Below are 18,878 nucleotides of genomic sequence, written 5' to 3' on the forward strand. Positions count from 1 at the left end.
GCTTCATTCCAGGGATCCAGTAGCTCCGCCATACTGTTGGGAGGGATTGCGTGTGTGTGTGTGTGTGTGTGTGTGTTTTGGATGGTGGAACGTTTCTCTTGTGTTTATGGATTATGAAGGATGTCTGTGTCTCTTGCAACAGTGAAAGAACTGTTGGCAGCTGTGTTTGTTTGGTTATGGAGACAATATGCGTGCTGGAGAAAAAAAAAACAAAAAAAACAGAAGAACCCCTCAGCTAAATGCTGCGGATGGAGGAGGAAGGCTCAGGCTTTGAAGATGCGGGGGGATTCTCTGCGTGGGAACATTTTCCAGTCCAGCATGCGGGAGAACGGTGGTTCTGATCAGCATTGTGGCGGCGCTTGCATAATTCAGAGAGAGGAGTGCATTTATTTAAAGCACTAATGAAAGAAATTATTCTGGCTTTTCTGTTCTGTTTACATTTATTATCATTCCTATGTAGTGACTTGTCCTTTCTTTGGAAATTGTAAACAATTTATTAATTGCGTGAAGAAACAAAAAAAAAAAAAAAAAATGCTTTTCACAATAAGAACTCAAGTGTCGGACTGATAAAGAAAGAAATCTTTTTCAATGAGCTCCTCCTTGTGGTTAAAGTACCTTACTACCTAAATATCGACGATAGACATTAAAGGGGCAGTGTTGTGCATTTCCCAAGTACATGCTACTGTACAGTGCTATTATATACCATAATCAAGTAACTACGTCACCTTCCATTATTAGACGAATGTTTCATATATCGTATTTGGTTTAAAATAAATTTTCCTCCCTGATTCAACACCTTGAAATTGGGCCTCTGCCTCTTTCCTGCTCTTTTTTTAAACTCCGCCTTCAGGAAGTCGTCACAACATGGCTCCATTAGCTGTTTAACAACGTTTTTACCAGTGTTGCACTGAGAAGTCTAGCTCCTCTAACGAGCTCAGCAGATATGCAGTTCCACAAGGTGTTTGCTAATTATGGATGGCTAGTCTGAAGGAGCCCAGTGGGGGAATGAGGGGGGCAGGATGTGCTATGTGAAGCAGAAGCTCATGATCTTGGAGCTGCAACTCACACAGACGTTTTGCACTAACTGAATTGTTGTCACGGGAGATTGAAGGATTTCTCAAACATGCATGAAAGAATGTTAGGCTCTAAAATAATTCCCCTTTAAAAAGACTGAACTTATATTATGTAGTCAACTTTTTAAGCTGATGAAACTGTAGTTCCCACATATGTAACTATTAGTCACCTTTTTAAACTGTAGTGGATCATTATCTCATTTAGTAATGAGATAAACCCAATCTCGCATGTGTTTGCTGCCTGATACTCTGCGTAGTTTGATTTTCTTATGTCTTGTAAGTTTATTAATAAATGCATGGAATGTAAGTCAACCCTGAATGTCAACCTAACTACTAAGTTAAAGGAAAATTATGGTTTCCAAAAGGATTTACAAACAGAGTCAAATTTTGTGGGTCATATGGCACCCTGCCCAGGGTGGCAGGATTTAGGGGGTGCAACAAGCAGAATAAGAGAAAGAAAATCATCTGTCAATGGAGGAATTCAGGTCCACATCTTTCCATTTGTGATGGAAGTAAAGGGAATTTTCACATTTGTTTTATACATATATATATATATATATATATATATATATATATATATATTCTGTCTAAAATAATTGGTAGAATGTATAAACTGGTCCAATCTGAAAATTGTCTACATAGTACAAATGTTAATTTAGATGCAGTTTAGGCCTGTGCTCACTCATATTCGCTGTGTACTCCTCTGGTATTAACAAAGAAGAAATAAGAGTGTGTAAATCACTCTATATGAACCAGCTAGACCTGGGCTAGACAAATCACATGAAAAGTAGTGTCTAAATTCAGTCTTCAAGGTCTGGTATCCTGTATGTTTTAGTACTTTCAACACACAAATCGTTGAGCACACTCCTGAACACATGATGGATGGATGGTTCATTAGCAGGTCTTTGCAGAACTTTGGCATGCTCAATGGATAGTTGGACCAGTTAAATCAACAAGGCAGTGACATTTAAAACTGGCAGGACACGTGCTCGTGATTTGCAAAACCTTTGTTTGTGACAAATTAACAGGGGAAAAAGTTTAACTTCTAAAAACAAGCATACAAAAACACGTAATTACGGACAGATATTAAAGAACATTGGGTATTATTGTTTTACAGGAAGTGGTGTTCTTGTTTCTCCCATTTTTCGACTTTTTATTTTATTTTTTAGCTGTATGTATTGTAAAGCCTATAATTTCTGTGTCTTTAAATGAAGACGGACTCCGCTGGCTCGCGCTGTAGTTTCGTCATGAAGCGGTGTCTTCAAACAGGCAGCTGGATGACGCTTATCAGGCTGGCCAATCGGACGCAATTAAAGTGACAGTGGACACTGTAAACAACGGCCGCGACTTAAATCAAAACAGAGGGTGGATTTTTACCACTGATATATTTATTTTACCTCTCTCGTCAGCAAGTTGCAGCATACGTATAACGATAATTGTTTCGAAAAAGCTATTTTTTTTATTTGCAAGTTGTTCACACTTTTCTGACGACTTTACTTTTATTTTTTTTACTTTCCGAGAATGGTGAGTTTGACAGCCTTAGTTGTGAGAAATGCTGCCGACGGTTGAACGTGTGTGTGTGTGTGTGTGCGTGGGTGTGTGTGTGTGCTCGTTGTCAAGGTAACAAGCGCCTTGTCATGTAGCGTGCAGCGGTAGGACCACTTGCCTCGGTCCACTTTGCCAGAGATTAGGTGGTTCAGACGCGCTTTGCTCGGTGCTTTGCTTGTTCAGCTGCGGATAAAATTAGCCTCCTGCGGCGTCAGAGATCCTCTGTCACTGAGCCCTAAGCGGGAAACCCGGGGGGGGAGAGAGACTGTCACGGTTGATTTGTAGGCTGTTTTTTTACGTGTTTCATATAAAACCCTGTCCACAATGAGGTCAGTTTGTACCCTCAAATTACAGCAAATATAGCCTCAATGCACTTTGTAGTCAAATAAGGACTTCTATAGAAGTCAACAGAAATAAATATATAGAGAGATAGATAGAAGCTTAAGCTTTAAATAGCAGCTTCTTAAGCTGCTATCCCAGTGACCCCATAAGCGGAAGAAAATGGATGGATGGATGGACATATAGATAGAATATAGAGACCTAGGTGATGCTCCATTTAGCACATTTGCTGCTGCAAGGACGACAAGATTGTGTGCTAAAAATTCATCGACAACTCTTCATTTTGGGGGGAACAAATTTGTCTCAAGTTCAGAGGCAGATTGTGGACGGTGTCCACAGGTTCGTTTGGTGAAGTCGAGCAGTTTAAGAAGGATATTGATGTTTGATAAATATAATAACCTCAGGGCTTTTTTTGATAATTGATTAGAGTTAAGTTTAGGGTTTCTTTGGTAGGGAAATGTAGATATGAAAATTTGAGATGATATTGATATCTAATATTAACATTGTTGTTATGGCATATAACCGATATCTACCAATAATATATGTATCAGATATTTCAATACTCTTTTGACACCTTGACAAAAAAAACAAACAAACAAAAAAAAACAACCATACCCCCTGACTTCCCCTCTTCTTCTTTGATTCAATTAAATTCAAAGTCTGGACCAATAGCCAGTCGAGCTGGTGTGGTATGATCTTAAACAGGCACATTTTGACAGCCACTCTACTATCCACAGTCTGAGTTGACAACAAAACATTTCACTTGTATATCTTGGGGCCCCTCTTGAACTACTTGTTCACACTAAATCCAATCTCAGTGATAGTTTGACAACCTCTATCTATTAAACTGTAATTTAAAAAAGCAAAGCACTTATTCAACAACTTGCAGATCTGAGTGATTTTCCCTAACTTTAAGTAAACGCCGTGAATTTCCATCCTGTTATGCACACACTATACAAGACAGGAGGTACGCTAAAGACGTCTGACATCATCAACATACATAACAAGACGGTGTTGACAGAAGAATCTGTTTTACTTCTAGGACTTTTCTCATAATTTTATTGTTTATCCAGCAGCATGCATCATCTGATTACTTTTCGATGTGTGCTGCAGGATGACGAGGCCCCCCAGACGCTGTGTGACCTCTGCTTGGCTCAGGTGTGCAGCAGATTAGACGCTTTGTGCAGGAAGGGAGCAGACGGTTCAATGAGCCTCATCTGGGCCCCACTGTTCCCACAGGAACTGGCTGACCAACTGCTGCAAAAGATGGCAACCAAAGGTATGAAGGGGAGCTTTAAAACTAACTAACCACATCAAGTCCAGGAAATGAGGGAAGCAGCTGCCAAGGCAGAACAGTTTCTTTGTAAATGTAAGAAAGGCAATCATTAGTTCAGGAATTGACCTGAGGTTGAATCTTCATCCTTTGCGGAAGAATTAGCCTTGTTAGAAAAAAACCCCCAAACAAACAAAAAAAAGCGAATCAGATGATTCTTGTGATTTTTCGCCCACCAGCAGGTCAAGGAATTCCAGGCTGAAATTGTTGGAAAAGTTCACTGCATAAACATTATGGAGGACTAAACTGAGGTTTCTTTTTCCTACAATGTCTCCCTTTTTGCTCCTCTCTCCTCCAGGAATGCTCAATGACACAACTGTTGGGATTTTCCGAAACAGCGAGAAGCTCCGCCTGCGCAGCGCCTCCATCCGCTACTGTAAGGTGTCCGCCAAGGCTTTCCGCCTGGCCCTCTGCCCTCACCGGCTCCTGGAGCTAGACGCCTCCTGGGTCCCCGGGGGTCTAACGGGGGCTGATGTCATCTCGGGCCTGGCCTCCAACCCAGACTGCAGGGCAAGTCTGCAGATGTTGGCCCTCAATGGCCTGAGTCTGAACTTGGGGTCTCTGGAAGAGGACGGTGGGGTGCGCGTTGGCTTTAGCTCCCTGCAGGGCCTCAAGTCGATCCACCTCGTCAACACAGATCTAACGGATGATATCCTTGAGGATATTTGTTCTCTCCCCCGGCTGGATACTTTGGATATCTCCTGTAGCTCTGTGTCTGAATTGAATGCGCTCCCTAAATGTAAAAACACACTGAGATCCCTCATTGCCCACCGGCTGTACCGACTTGACACGTCTCCCGTCAGGTTGCTCTTTATCTTCGCCCAGCTTCATGCTCTTAGGCATCTGGACTTCTCAAACAACCACTTCGCCAATGACGACAGCGAAAGTAGGGTCGACGGAGACGAGACAGTAAGGCAGCTTCTGGAAGCCGGTCCTCAGATTCTCCCGTCGCTTGTCTCTTTAGATATTTCAGGAAGGAAAACGATCAATGACTCGGCGCTCAAAGGCTTTGTGGAGTCCAGGAGCGGTCTCGTCTTTCTGGGTCTGCTTGCCACTGGACTTAGTTCCTCTCCTGTTCTATCTACGCACAAAAACTTAAAAGTAAGCAGCTGTTTCTGGAATCAAGTATTCAGTTTTAGAGCAGGGCCTTTCAAAGTGTGGGGTGTTCTTTCCACCATGACAAGGGGGAAAGAAATGCATGGGGACAAGTAATTGGAAACATTTAGCCAACTATAACGGGTAGATTTTTAGTACCTAAAGCTAAACACTTTAGGTATAGAAGTCCATAGACTAAAGTAAAGCTAGGTTTATTGTTGATGCATTGAACTGGGCACTACCTTTCACCCAAGCTGGACGATTTGGACAGTGCATCATGGTCTGTAATAAGTTTATAGGGGTAGCATTATGTAAAATGATGGTTTTTTAGCTTTACGTCATGTTATAATGTTATTCCTTAGTCAAAAACATAATTGGAGTGTTACCTTGATTCTTTCATGTACGCTTGAGAAATCCTTTAATCTGACATGGCAACCCTTCAGCTGTGCAAAACGCCCGGGTGGACCTAGCTCCGCCTTCGAGGCTCAGCTTCTCCTCAGGCAGATGTGTTTTTCCTTTCTGATTTCTTCTCGGAGACACTTTGAAAAGCCTCTGTTTTAGAGCAATCCGAAAAATACAAAGGTTCCGTTTGGAGAAGGTCGATTCATGCATAAGCTTCTGGTTTTATTTTCGACCCGAGGCTCTGAATACTCTCTGAATATGACCATTGTGTTTGCGGACTCTCTGCCGATCTGCTGTGTGTGCTCAGGTAACTGGAGAAGCTAATGAGAAGCAGCTCTGGGAGGCACTCCGAAGGTACAGAGAGAGGGAGTGTTTCGTAAAAGAGGCCCTCATCCATCTTTACCATCAGACTACTGACACTGACAAACCGCAGCCAGACATGCTGAAGGTTCGACGGCCTTGTTTTATTCTTAATTTCTGCAGTGTTTTATTACATTTTATTCAATACGAGATGGTTATCTACAAAAGTCATCCATGGGCATTTTTCAGGGAAAATTCAAAGCCAAGCTCAAACATTTTCAAAGAGAGGATCTGATCAAAGGCCATGACCCGGTGTTATCCTACTCTTTAATCACTTCCAGTTAGTATAAATCCAGATTATTTAGTTCTGAAGGCCACAGCTAATTCCTTGTCTGAGAGGTATTAGGTGTCCAACTTTACTTTGTTGGACTTTGTTTGACACCAGTGTGGTTGGTTTTGGGGAGGTTGTGCATGCGCAATCAAACTCCGATGCGAATTTAAAAAAAAGCAAACTCTGGTCTACCTCAAAACCGAGGTAGATTTCCTCGGTTTTGAGGAGATCTAAAGCTCTGGTGCGGTTCAAATGCATATGTGAACGCCAAGCAGATCGGAGACCGCTCCAAAAGCAGGAACTAAAGTCCAAGGCATTCTGGGTAAAAACAACAAAAACAAATCTGGCGTTCGTGGGAGAAATGGCTCTTGGTCTTTTACCGAAGATGAAAGCAAAGATCCTACAGCCTCTAAAATCTGGCGCCACTCCATTTTTGTCTACATTTTGTCAAGAAGGAAGTAGCGCTCGGTGTCTTCTTCACAGGTTTTTGTGTCGTTTCCTTCAGTGGTTCTTGTTGCAGCACCACCACAGGCGAGGAGGGGAAACTGGGTTTTCAAAGTGTTTGACTCGTTTGACAGAGTGCAGTATGAAAGTGAATTACAGCAGCTGCAAATGGAACAAATGTTGCAACTTTTGTCTCCAATCCAACCGAATCTGCAGATGATGGATAATTACATAGAAAGCAGCAATTATTTCAGTGGGTGTAGTGATGAGGCTGGCCGATTATCTGCATGTATTAAAAATTCTTATTAGTTCATTTATAACATTCATCATGTACATTATTTTAGTTGTTGATCTTAAATTATATTATTTCACGTTGGTGTGGAACACAGGACATGCGTCTCTGATTACATAAGGATAAAGCTATATCGATTCTACTAACTGGTTGTAACTTCTTGAAAGAACCTCAAAATTCTGAACTAGCTCTTAATTTCCACTAACATTTCATAAGTTCAGATTAAAAAAAGCTCAAATGTTTTGGAGGTTTTTTTTGGTGCTGCCCCAAAAAAAACTGTCGAAACTTCCAAGATCTTCAAACGGCTCAGAGGCCAAGAATTGAGAAGTGAGAAATGAATGTCTAATGAAATGACAGCGCAGTTCTTGACCTCCTATTAATTCTGTGTGGAACCGGTGAAGCTTTAGAAATATGCAGCCTAACAGCTGCAATACATTTACATATAATGTGTCAAAACTGCAGCGAGAGAGCAGAAGACAAGCAGGATGAACAAAATGTCTTAATAAAGCCGAGTTCTTCTAGAGGCGTGACTTTAAAATTCTCTAAACCTGCCACGTGTCGCGAGAAAATATGATAAAAATGTTTATGTTCTTTTCGTGCTGGTTCGGATCTGATGAAATCAGTCATGATTCGCAGTACTTGACCAATTCTGCTGGTGTTTGAGTTCATAATAATAGACACACTGGTGTCAGTTGCACATCATTTTGCAGTCGGGAGCATAGAGCACAACAGTTGTGTGTCTTTGCTCAGACTTGATTCCCAAATTCAGCTTTCCACAAGAACAAGGCCAAAAATCAAACGTATCTTACAGTCAGTTTCGTCCATGTGCACTCGATGTGGAGTTAGCGCCCCCTGCTTGTTGTTGAGAATAGAGAGACGAGGTCGTGTGCTTTGCGTTGGACTTGCACAGCATCTCATTTCACGTTGGAGTCTCAGGAGATTTATTTTTTTTTTTTGTTTTTGTGCAGATGAAGCAGCTTCTAAGACGTGGCATTCCAGCTGAAATGTGGAAAAACGCAACATTCCACAACCAAAAGCCGAGTCAGTTTTTCGGTGGAAAAGCACCAAAATGACACGTTTTTTTCTTCTTTTTTTTGCATTTGCCAACACTTCTGGAAGCCATCTCAGTCCGAACATATGATCAGCGCTGAGGGACCCCGATGTTCTAATTACTGTGCTTAGGAGTGATTCCAGAGATGAGGTGCTGGGATAAGTGGTACAGTCCAGCTGCTACAGCTGGCCCGGTGAGCGGCTATTTGCTTCTGGAAGGTTCCACACTAATTCCTGGCCTCCGGTTGTTCCAGACAGTTTTCCAGCAACAGCAGCAGCAGAGATGGCAATCTGTGGTCAAGGATGCCTTTTATTTATTTATTTATTGATTGATTGATTGATTTCCCTTCAGTTGGTGGTGGAGGCCATGCAGAGCCACCCAGAGTCCCCGCATGTCCACCTGTTGGCCACGGCGTGTGTGTTCAACCTGACCACCCGGGACCTGGCAGAGGTTATGCCCGTCAAGCTGATGAGCGCCACGGTAACCCAGCTGCTGCACGCCATGGAGACCTTCCCCAACATCCAGCAGGTGGAGTAGGATAACCCTAACACATATATATATATGCTTTTTCTTGAGTAATTTTATTATTAGGTGTTGCTATTGCTACTTAAGTAAAATGTCTGGATACTCTACCCACTGTGAGTAACTTCACTAAATGAAGAACAAACGTGCCATAACCACAAATTCATCACACACATGCAGTTTCCCTTAAACTTTCACGACCTTCAAATCGAAAGAAGCTGATTTGGAAAAATAAAATTATTTCTCCGGATTTCGTTATTTTGTAATTACATCATCTATGCGAGTCATTTAGGTTTTGATTCTAAAAGACATTTCCAAAGTCTTTATAATTTGGTTAATCTGGGTCATGAGTTGAGAGTTGAGTAAATGTTTATTTTAATGGTGATAACGAAGAGCACAGAGAAATCCAGGCAACACGGGTGAGCAGCGGCAATAGCTCGGACTCTGGTAGCAACCGGTTATCCAGGCGGCACAGGGGAGCATAAAGGCAAAGAACTCAAACGCTGGTAGCTCTGGTGACATGACTTGAGACAAAACAATTGGCGTTCAACAAACGACCAGGACCCAACAAGGAGCAGGGAACTCAGGTGGGATTAAATACACAAGGAAGGTCATCAGGGGGAACGAGGAACAGCTGGGGGCAATCAAAGGGTAGCCGGGACATCACGGAGACAAAACTGAACATAAATAAACCAAGTCCTCACAGTCTCATGATGTCATTTTTAAAAGCAAAAAAACATTTTTGCCAAATACTTGCTTTGTTGTCAACTTTTCACTTTTACTTGATTAAAAACATGCAGAAGTGGCGCCGCTTTAATGTTTTGTTGTAACTTTAGGCCGCTCTATTTTGGACTGAATTTTTATACTTTGTTATGTTTCATCCTTCCATTTTTCCAGGTCCAGAGCAACTGTCTGATGGCACTCTGCAATGATTACCTGCTGCAGAATGTTCCTTTCGACAGGTTAGGACTATTTACAAATCCTTCATTTTGGGGGAGGTGGGGGGAAGGTGCTACACTGGTTCGCTTCCAGAAGATCCTGCAAAAAACAACAAAAAAAAGGTCATCAGTTTATGATCTTAAGTTCAAATGCACTGAGGAAAAAAATAGAGAAAAGAGCACAGCTGTATTCCAACTTTTACAGTGGTCTAGTCAAAGACTTGACATAAATCTGATTGTGATGCTGTAGCATGACTTCATGTACGGTTTTTATTGCTGCAAACATTTGGCTGGGACAATAACTGATTCAATTTAGTTGGTATTTATTTTTCAGATAAGGCCAAGTTGGTTTAGATACATTTTCACCCTTAATAAATTAAATCATAGTTTAAAAACACATGTTGCATCCAATCATGTTATCTTTATCTGGAAAAAAAAAGGAAAGTTTTATCTAATATGTGTAAAAAATAATAATAACTAATGAGGAGAATGAATACCTTTCCACTGTGCTGGGATTTGTATGCGTTTTCCTGAAGCAATGAGTTCCTCATCCATGCCGTGTTCACCACTCAGGTATTTGGCGGCCATGCTGGTGATCAAATGGCTGAGCCACCACGAGGAGCCGACCCTGCAGAGGATCGCGGTGGCCGTCATCTCCGTCCTCGTGGCGAAGGTTGTTCCCTCTCTGAGCTTTTCCACCGACCGCTTTAGAGCTCCAGTTATTAAAGATTAAAGGAACTTTTAAAATATATATATATATATATAAATCACGTTTGACATTCAGTAGAACTTTTAAAATACAAGAAAAATCAACCATAGCTCTTTTTTTTTTGTTGCAGATTTCCATAGAGGAGACAGCACTGCTCAGCAACGACATGTCATTCATGAAGGTTTGTTACCATTTCAAATTAATGCTCCACGCCTACCACAAAAGGAGAATGTTTTCTTCGTTGATCGTTGCAGTTTGTTTGGTTTTACTTTGTTTTAATGGGACATTACATTCTAATTGATATTTACATTTAAGTTCAGGGGAAAACCAGCCAACTGGCTAATTTTCCTCTCTAGACCATCAGCAGGTCGATGACGTGCTGAACAGCCTCAAACTATTGCACACGCAAGAAACTATAAAGGAGAAAGGGGGGCAATTAAACAGTTGTTGGTAATTTGTAGTGTATTACCAACTTAATTTTCACATTAGGTTGAGTGGAGTTAGCATAGCGGCACTAAAAATAGACTTATTATACACTAAGCTAAACAGGCTTAAAAATTAGCCTGCGTGCTAGGTTAGGGGTTCCCAAACCTTTCCACGTCCTGGACCCCCCACCCAACCAGCATTAGCTTCTGAGCAGGGACACACAGGCAGTGCTGCAAAATATATAAAGCCGCGTGGACTTTTATTTTGTTTTCAAAAAATTATTTTTGGTTTTTCTATGCTACACCAGCTTGAGGAGCCAGCAGCTTAATGAATTGTACTGGCAGCCAATCAGAAAGATGAGCATGGCAAATAACATTCGAATGAATTATTTTACCTTATAGTTTAAAATAATGAGGGACAAACAGATTAGATTTTATCATTAAAAAAATTATATAGATATATAAAAAAAAAGGTCATCATTCCTCCAGTTTTCTGAAACTCTGCTAGCATCCATTTTTCTTCTATACAAATCCGTCTATATATACACATCGTCCTCTCTGAAACCTCGCTCTGATTCATCGTCTCTCCTTGCTCTCTGCCTAACAGCAGCTGCTGACTGTGGTGCAGCAGAAAGCCATGCTGGGAGTGGTGGACCCCACTCTGAAGTTTGCCCTGAGCGCTCTGTGGAACCTGACCGACGAGACGCCCACGGCCGCGCGCAACTTCATCGAGTGTCAGGGCCTGGAGCTCTACAAGGAGGTTCTGGAGGTTAAAGAGCAACAAAATAACTCACTGATGAACCCATTCATTTAGAAACGCAGTTTTAAAAACGGTGACTTCAACCTTTCCTGTGTATGTTTTTTCTCTCTTTTGTTTGTTTTGCATTGCAGTCCTACTACAGCGAAACTACTATTCAACAGAAAGTTCTTGGCCTTTTGGTGGGTATGGAGAGTGTGAATGATAGAAACCACGATTAAAATGTAAGCACACTGTTGGGACGCTGAAAAGGACTATCGTTATGTTCAAGTTGTGCTAAAAGGAGTTAGCTCTTTTCGAGCCTAAAGTATCATCTCAATGCTAAACATGTAGCAGTAGCACACACGTCCCCATTGCTAATATTAGCGTTTGTAATATTTGTGTTTGAGCTTCTTCTGTCTATTCATTCACTAACTTAGCCACAAAAGGGGGTTTTTGAATTAAAAGTTTTGCTTGCTTCATTGATTCATTCCATTATTGACCCTGTAATTAACTTGATTAAAATGTTTAATCAAGTCCCACCACTAGTTTCAATCGCTAAATGACTAGTAGCAGATTCATTTAGCCCAAATTCAAAACTAAATCTCATTCTGTTAATTATTGTCTGCATCTGCCACCTATGAAGCCAAACTTTCCATCGTTCTTAAACTGTAATAATTTCAAGGGCCACAAATGGCCGCTTGGCCTCGCTTTGAACACCCCAGTATCTCATCATTTGCAGTTCTGTTGCAGTTTTCGCAATTCCATCTGCAGTGCAATTCGACTTCATAAGAACGAAGGCATACAGTCCTTTTCTTCTTTTAAGAACAACATAGCGGAGGTGGAGGAGCTCCAGTCGGACCTGATGGATGAAGACCTGTTGGAACACATCCTCAGTCTCCTGCAGGACTCCCAGATGGTGGTGGGGGTGCGCTACTTTGCGGGAGGGATTCTGGCTCAGCTGGCCTCCAGAGCAGAGGCCTGGACTCTGGACCGCGAGCTCCGGCGCACCATTCTGGAGCAGCTGGTGTGTGTCCCGGTCACAGAAGACAGGTCTGTTCATCCAGACGGCTTCCTTCAGCGTCTCTTTTTGTTTCCCTGCAGCATGAGTCAATAATAACATGGCCTCATCTGGAGCAGGAGATGGTGTCTTACAGGTGAGGCTGTAGGAGGGAGCCGAGTTTTGGCTCCTACGTGTAAATTGTAATGTTTTTTACTGTTTTTATGCTTTTTACTACCCTGTCACCATATTGTGACAGTGTAGTATGAGACACATAATCTGTGATTTTATTATTTTTTTTAATCAGTATTTTTTACCTCCTCCCATGAGCTACTATTGCCTGAAGAAATGCGCTGCTCCCGACCAAAAGCAACCAATCAGAGCCAGGAGGAGGGGCTTAGCACTGTCAGTCATCCTCATGTACACGCAGGCTATGCTAGCTGCAGTGTAGCAGAGCGCAAGAGGGGAGAGAGAGGGAGGATGAGATTGTGATTGACAGCGATGGTTAGTTAGAACTGGGAGAAGGCAGAGAAGCTCAGCTTTCTCATGCCATACTGTCCCGACATAGTGACAGTTTCAATGACTATGGAAACAAATATATTTTTAGAAAAGTTACACACTGCGTAACTTTCTGTACAAGGTCTATAAATCTAGAGACACATTTTTCAATCATTACTCTTTGCAAAATAATCTACACTTAGATTGGGTGGGAAACATCATTCAACTTTAATTTTCAAGTTTTGCCCAGGATTTAAGACTGGACTTCAACTAGGCCATGGAAACATCCTCAGTTTCGATGGCTGCATGTTTGCTTTTCAAGGAGTTTTCGTTGTAAAAACTGCGAAACCCATTTCAATTCAAATTTACGTACCACCATTCTTCTGTCTGTTGCATAAAATCCCATTAAAACACTTTGAAGGTCGTGGGTGTAATATGACAAAGGAAAACGGTCGAAGGTTATGAATCCTTTTGCAAAGCACTTTTCATGTTGCATAGACCTTTATGAAATGCCCTTAGCTCTTTTTTTTTTTTTTTTCATCTTTTGGACTCCACCGCTCTTATGCAACGCTTCGCACTTTATGCCGCGCGTCTAAAAATGCATCTCTCTCGAAACACAAATGTACGTTTATTGTTGCCGAGTTTCTACTGGTTGAGTGCAGCCAGAGTGCTACCAACAGCACCTGCAGCCGAAAACCTTTTCGAGTCCAATTTCTGAATAATTGAATGTTAGACACACAGAAAGTGAACATCTGGTGCATCTGGAAGCCCGAGTATAAAGTGTTAGATCAAATCACACCGATTGTCTTTCTGGTTTCAGGTCCTTCCGTCCATTTTGCTCTCTGCTTCAGACTTGCCAGCCCTCAGGGGTCCAGCTGTGGGCGGTGTGGGCGATACATCTCGTTTGCAGACAAAACGGTAAGAAAACAAAAAACCCGTCAGGAGACACCTAAAGATGAAGCCAATCAACGTTTTTGGCACCTAAATCTTAAATGGTGTTGAGTATTTTCAGGTGCGCTTCCCTGAAAATGATTTGTCTTTTTCAAACGGTGCAGCTTCGTATTACATCCATATGCTAACTAAGGAGGGCCTGATGGAGCTTCTGAAAGCACTTGACACGCATCCCGACACACACGGCGACGTTAAAGGGGTTTCCCAAAGCATCATGCTGATGGTGCAGGAGCAACAGACTCCCTGCGAGGTGACGAACAGCCAGACGGAGCCTGGGAAGTCCTAACTAAAGTGCTTTAAAAAGCTTTTTTAAACGGATCTGGCGTGTGGTCGCCGTGACGACACAAAATGAATAAATACAGTTGTTCAGAACGGTGTGTGGATGCGTAATGACTCCTTGTTAATAATACTGCGTCTTGTATTTAATTGGGATTCGGTGTGAATTGGGAGGCAAGTATGGAGAAAAACCCAGTCAAATCAAACATGTTTTTCAAAGATTGTTCAAAATAAAAGCTTCGAAGTTGTGTTGTCTGTGTGTTTTACGCCAGCCTTTATGAAAAAGAGGCAAAAAGAACCTCAGCATCCAGAGTAAACTGTTGAGACATAGTGGTGGCAGCGTCATGCAGTGGGGGTTATTTTTCTGGATGACCAGAGCTGATGGAGAGCAGGGTGACCGCACCTCCGTAAAAAGTCTTTTAAAGTCTCAAAGTTGTGTATGTGAAACTGAGGCCTTAAAATGTCTTAAATTCTTTTTTTGTTTGTTTGTTTGTTTTTAAATGTTTATTTGGCCTTACATGCCTAAATAATTTTAATGTAGTTTTTTTTGTCTTGGAGGAAATTTTCTATCAGGCAAAGGTTTGAGTCGAACGCAAACATCTTCATAGCATCATTCTGTGACTCGAGGCGACGGAGGTTACCGGCAACTAGTGGCTCATATTTCTTTTCTTACTGGTGGGATTTTTGCTTCTACAAAAGGGCATAAAGCTGGGTTTATAGTCTTTGCTATGCTTGATTGTAATGCAGCCAGTCTCCCCAACCAGACCCTATATTTGTAGTATTTTCTGTCTTAAATTTAATTCAAGGTGGCATTAGAAAGGCTCTTTAAACGTTTTAAATTTTAAGAGAGATAGAAATAAACCCTAATGCAGAATGAAAACCTGTTTCAGGCTGTAAAAGGCAGGAAAACGGTGCAAAGGTTCACCTCCCTGCTGGATTTCAGGCACACGTGCCGCTAGAGCTGCGATAAAGTGTCAAAGCATATTCATTTCTTGGAATGGCCCAGTCAAAGTCCAAACCTATAGGCAAAATGGATCATCCACTGATGGACCTCAGAAAATAAGTCCAGTGAAAGGTGGTTGTGAGAAGCATGAACTCTGCAGCTTGATGAACTCAAGTTTGAAGCGCGTCTGTGAAGAAATGAGCAGCTTCAACACCTACCGCTAGATGGCGCTTTCGTACTTCACCTCAGAAACAGTTTATGCCTTAAAATCGTGCTTATTTAAATAAATTCATTAGTTGAATGTCTAGAATCAAGTCATATGTGTTTATTGATACCTTACCAAACCACTATGAAGCTTTTGTGTTTGTATCTGTGCCCTGAGTAACAACAAGCCCACCCACCCCTGCCCTCTGCTCACATGCTCTCGCTCTCTGCTAGATGCTGAATTCATTATATTTTATGTAACGCGGCTGGAAGGAGCCGCTCCACGGCGTCGCTTATGAGTTGGCCTATTTATAATTCCTTTTGAAAAGAAGATTAACAAGACGAGGAGAAATGTTCCAGCCTCACCGCTGTCTTTAACCTTAAAATTAAAAGGAGCCTGGCAACAAGAGTAAAGCTTCGCGCGCTACTAATCCCGCGGAAATAGTCGTTTTAATGCAGGACGTCGTAAAAGACCGGAAACAGCAGCTCAACCCTGAAACATCACACTACATGTGACAGTGCCTTGGCCCTAAAAAGGTCAAGATTTCTAAAGAGAACTTGGATTAAGACGGCTTGTTCTGAGACATGATACGTGTGGTGAAAACTGCTTTGAATGTATATTCCTTAATATATATTGTTGTCTATTTTACAGCTGTTTCATTTATTTATGGGGCCATATTTATTTATTTACCGTCTTTTTGATGCAAAAGAGTTGTACTACAAAACGTGATACGTGGATCTGGAGGATGGAGTGGGGACGCTCAAAACTCTCTGTCCATGTGAAAAAGTATTTCCACCTGCTGATTAAATCGTGCATTCACTGCACAACAAGCTGCTCACTGCTTGGCCTTTAGAAATGCTTAAATAAAACATGTCTCACAGCATGAAGTAGGCTAACAAATCTCAAAGTGCAAAATCTCTCGCTTCAAGTCTTAAAGGGACTGTATGATGTGTTTTCCAGGCACATAGTGCCATTATGTAGCACTATCAATGCTAACCTAAGTTGTTTAAAAAAATTCAATACATATCTAATATCACTTCAAAGAAATTGGACTTTGTAATTTAACGCCTTGAAACTGGGCCTCTGTCTCTTTAAAAACTCCTTCTCTTTCTGAAACTTTGCCTTCAGGAAGTCATCATACCGTTGCACTGACATGTAGCTAATATACTGCTAAATGAGGAAATTACTGAAATAAATGTTCTTGGTTTCATAAACATTTACTTTTGTACCAAAATGTCAAATATTAAAACCAAAACGCTGCCTGTATGTCCTGGTACTGGAGTTTAAATGTGCATTCACACCAGTCCGGTTTAGTCTGATCTAATCAAACTCCAGTTCGTTTGTCTAGAAAGTCCGGTTCCCTTGGCGACGTGTGAATTGTACTGTGATTTGGACCTGAAAGCTAACTCTGGTCCGCTTAAAATCCTGTCTTGGTTCAGTTGAAGTAACTCTGAGGAAAACAACGCAGAGCATTCTGGGTAAATATGACCAAACAAAAACGCATGAGTCTAGCAATAGTGGAAGGAACGGCTTGTGGTTTTCTTTTTGTTTTAGTTTTTTACCAAAAACAAAAGGAAAATTTGACACCACTCCACTTAAGCTTACATTTGGAGGAAGTTGCTCTCAGTATCTTCTACAGAGGTTTTCATTTTGTTTCCTTCGGTGGTTCTTGACATAGCGCCACCACAGGCGAGGAGGGGAACAGATTTTTCAAAGGGTTTTGATCATGTGACAATGCAGCGTGAAAGCGAACCACACCATCTGAAAAAGTGACAAACGTTACCATTTTGGTCCCAAACTGAATCGAGTTTACCGGACTATCAGGTGTGAGAACATCCTGTTTTTTGTTTTTTTTTTTGTTTTGTTTTTTTTTAAAAAACAGCAAACATTCAGTCATGCACAAGGAACATCTTGTCGTTTGGTGTTGTGCTTGTTTCTCAAGCTGCATGGTGGTTTTTCATAATGCGACAGCTGTCATCGTCCTGCTGTCTGAAACTACGGACATCAGGAAGGTGCTGTGAATCGGCAACAATGCTTGGACAAAAGAAATGTGGCAAAATAAGTCTGGCATCGATGGAGAGAGCTGTAATTTTCCATTTTTTGAGAGGTGTTGTTACAGGACTCAAATTAGTTTTTGCTGTATTTGGACAGGCTGAGTAGGAACATGCTTCTGTGACAATCCAGTGTCCAGCTTGTTTTTGTTAGACACTCTTTGTTTGTTCAGGTTTAATGGAGATCTGGAGCAGAGGGGACACATACCAGCCTGCTATACAGATATAGTCATCTGCCACATGTAGAAACTACATAATCACATTTCCCAAAATGTTAGAAAACAATGGAACAGCTAAAGCCTTGAGGAATACAGCAGATGCAAAAATAGGACTTGTGGCCAAAAATAGAGAACAAAGAGATAAATAAAGAAGCAAAAGGCAGACATGAGATAAGAGTCGCCGAGTCAAAGAATATTAAAGTCCCCTATTGTGTTTCACGACTAGTGCAAAAATACTAGTCAAGTTTTTCAGACTCATTCTCAGGTACTTAAATATCACCGCGCTACTTTCGACTCAAAGCTCAGCGTGAATAAGCATCTCATTATCTCACATGCGCGGCCATCTTTATAGGGTCAAAACAACCCGGTGAACTGGTCACATCTACAGCTCTGAATGCGGACGCACACTGCGAGACCCTCGCGCGAAAGAGCGGATTGATGTCGTTTTTTTGTGTGTTTTTTTCCTCCTTCTTCTTTTTTTTTCAGCTGGAGGCCCGTTAGACACCAGCTAACCTTCTGAGCAATAAAAAGAAAAAAATGCAGCGCAAGAGCAAAGCAAGAGGAGAAACTGAGCAACAGGAAGAAGAAGAAGAAGAAGAAGAAGAAGAAAGAGAGAAACGCGCGCGCGCTTCTCCAGGCGCTGTGATGAAAGGACGGGGCATCTCCTCTGAAATGACCTTTTTATTGCCGGGGAAGGATACAGACATGGCAGGCCTCTGAGGCTGTTAGCAGATCTGTTACAATGGAAGCGTCATCCGTCACTCCGCCGACTAAAAGCAATCATTCAGAACTCGTTTTTCTGTTGCGTTTGTTTCAAAAACATATGGCGTTTGCCAGACGGGCACCGGATCTTCAGTAATTTATGATGAATCACTGCTTCCGATTTCAGAACAACCAGAGCGGAGACAAACAAATTACACCCCCCCCCCCCCCCAAAAAAAAAAAACACAAAAAAAACCTAATTACTTTTTGTTTGAAGTTCTCAATTTTCAGCAGAATCAGAGCGAAATTACCATAAAAAAAAAAAAAAGATTGCGGAAGTATTCACAATCCTTGATGTTTTCACATTTTTTCACATTCCAAGCACAAACTAGACGAGTTTTTAAATGATGTTTTGTCTCCCAGACTAACACAAAGACAAAGTATGATGTGCATTTGTCCTCAGGCCCCCTTTTACTTCCATACCACTAAGGAAATG

General features: G+C 41.6%; 1 protein-coding gene across 2 annotated transcripts; it reads left to right on the forward strand.

Moving 5' to 3' along the window:
• Positions 1–2,394: 2,394 nt before the first annotated feature.
• On the forward strand, positions 2,395–14,870 carry LOC122841433 (protein zyg-11 homolog). Of its 2 annotated transcripts, none has more exons than XM_044134729.1 (14): positions 2,395–2,597; positions 4,074–4,239; positions 4,592–5,394; positions 6,098–6,238; positions 8,560–8,736; positions 9,628–9,692; positions 10,242–10,341; positions 10,508–10,558; positions 11,410–11,571; positions 11,694–11,741; positions 12,365–12,565; positions 12,643–12,695; positions 13,857–13,954; positions 14,092–14,870. In XM_044134729.1, exons 1-14 carry the CDS (start codon positions 2,595–2,597, stop codon positions 14,271–14,273), a joined length of 2,250 nt encoding a protein of 749 aa, XP_043990664.1. In that variant the 5' UTR covers positions 2,395–2,594; the 3' UTR covers positions 14,274–14,870. The 2 variants fall into 2 exon arrangements, with proteins under 2 accessions (XP_043990664.1, XP_043990665.1); XM_044134730.1 differs by lacking the exon at positions 2,395–2,597 and adding an exon at positions 2,728–2,902 and having other exon boundaries at positions 14,092–14,869.
• The last annotated feature ends 4,008 nt before the right edge of the window (positions 14,871–18,878 follow it).

The sequence above is a fragment of the Gambusia affinis genome, linkage group LG12, assembly GCF_019740435.1.
Source record: "Gambusia affinis linkage group LG12, SWU_Gaff_1.0, whole genome shotgun sequence".
Classification (NCBI taxonomy): Eukaryota; Metazoa; Chordata; class Actinopteri; order Cyprinodontiformes; family Poeciliidae; genus Gambusia; species Gambusia affinis.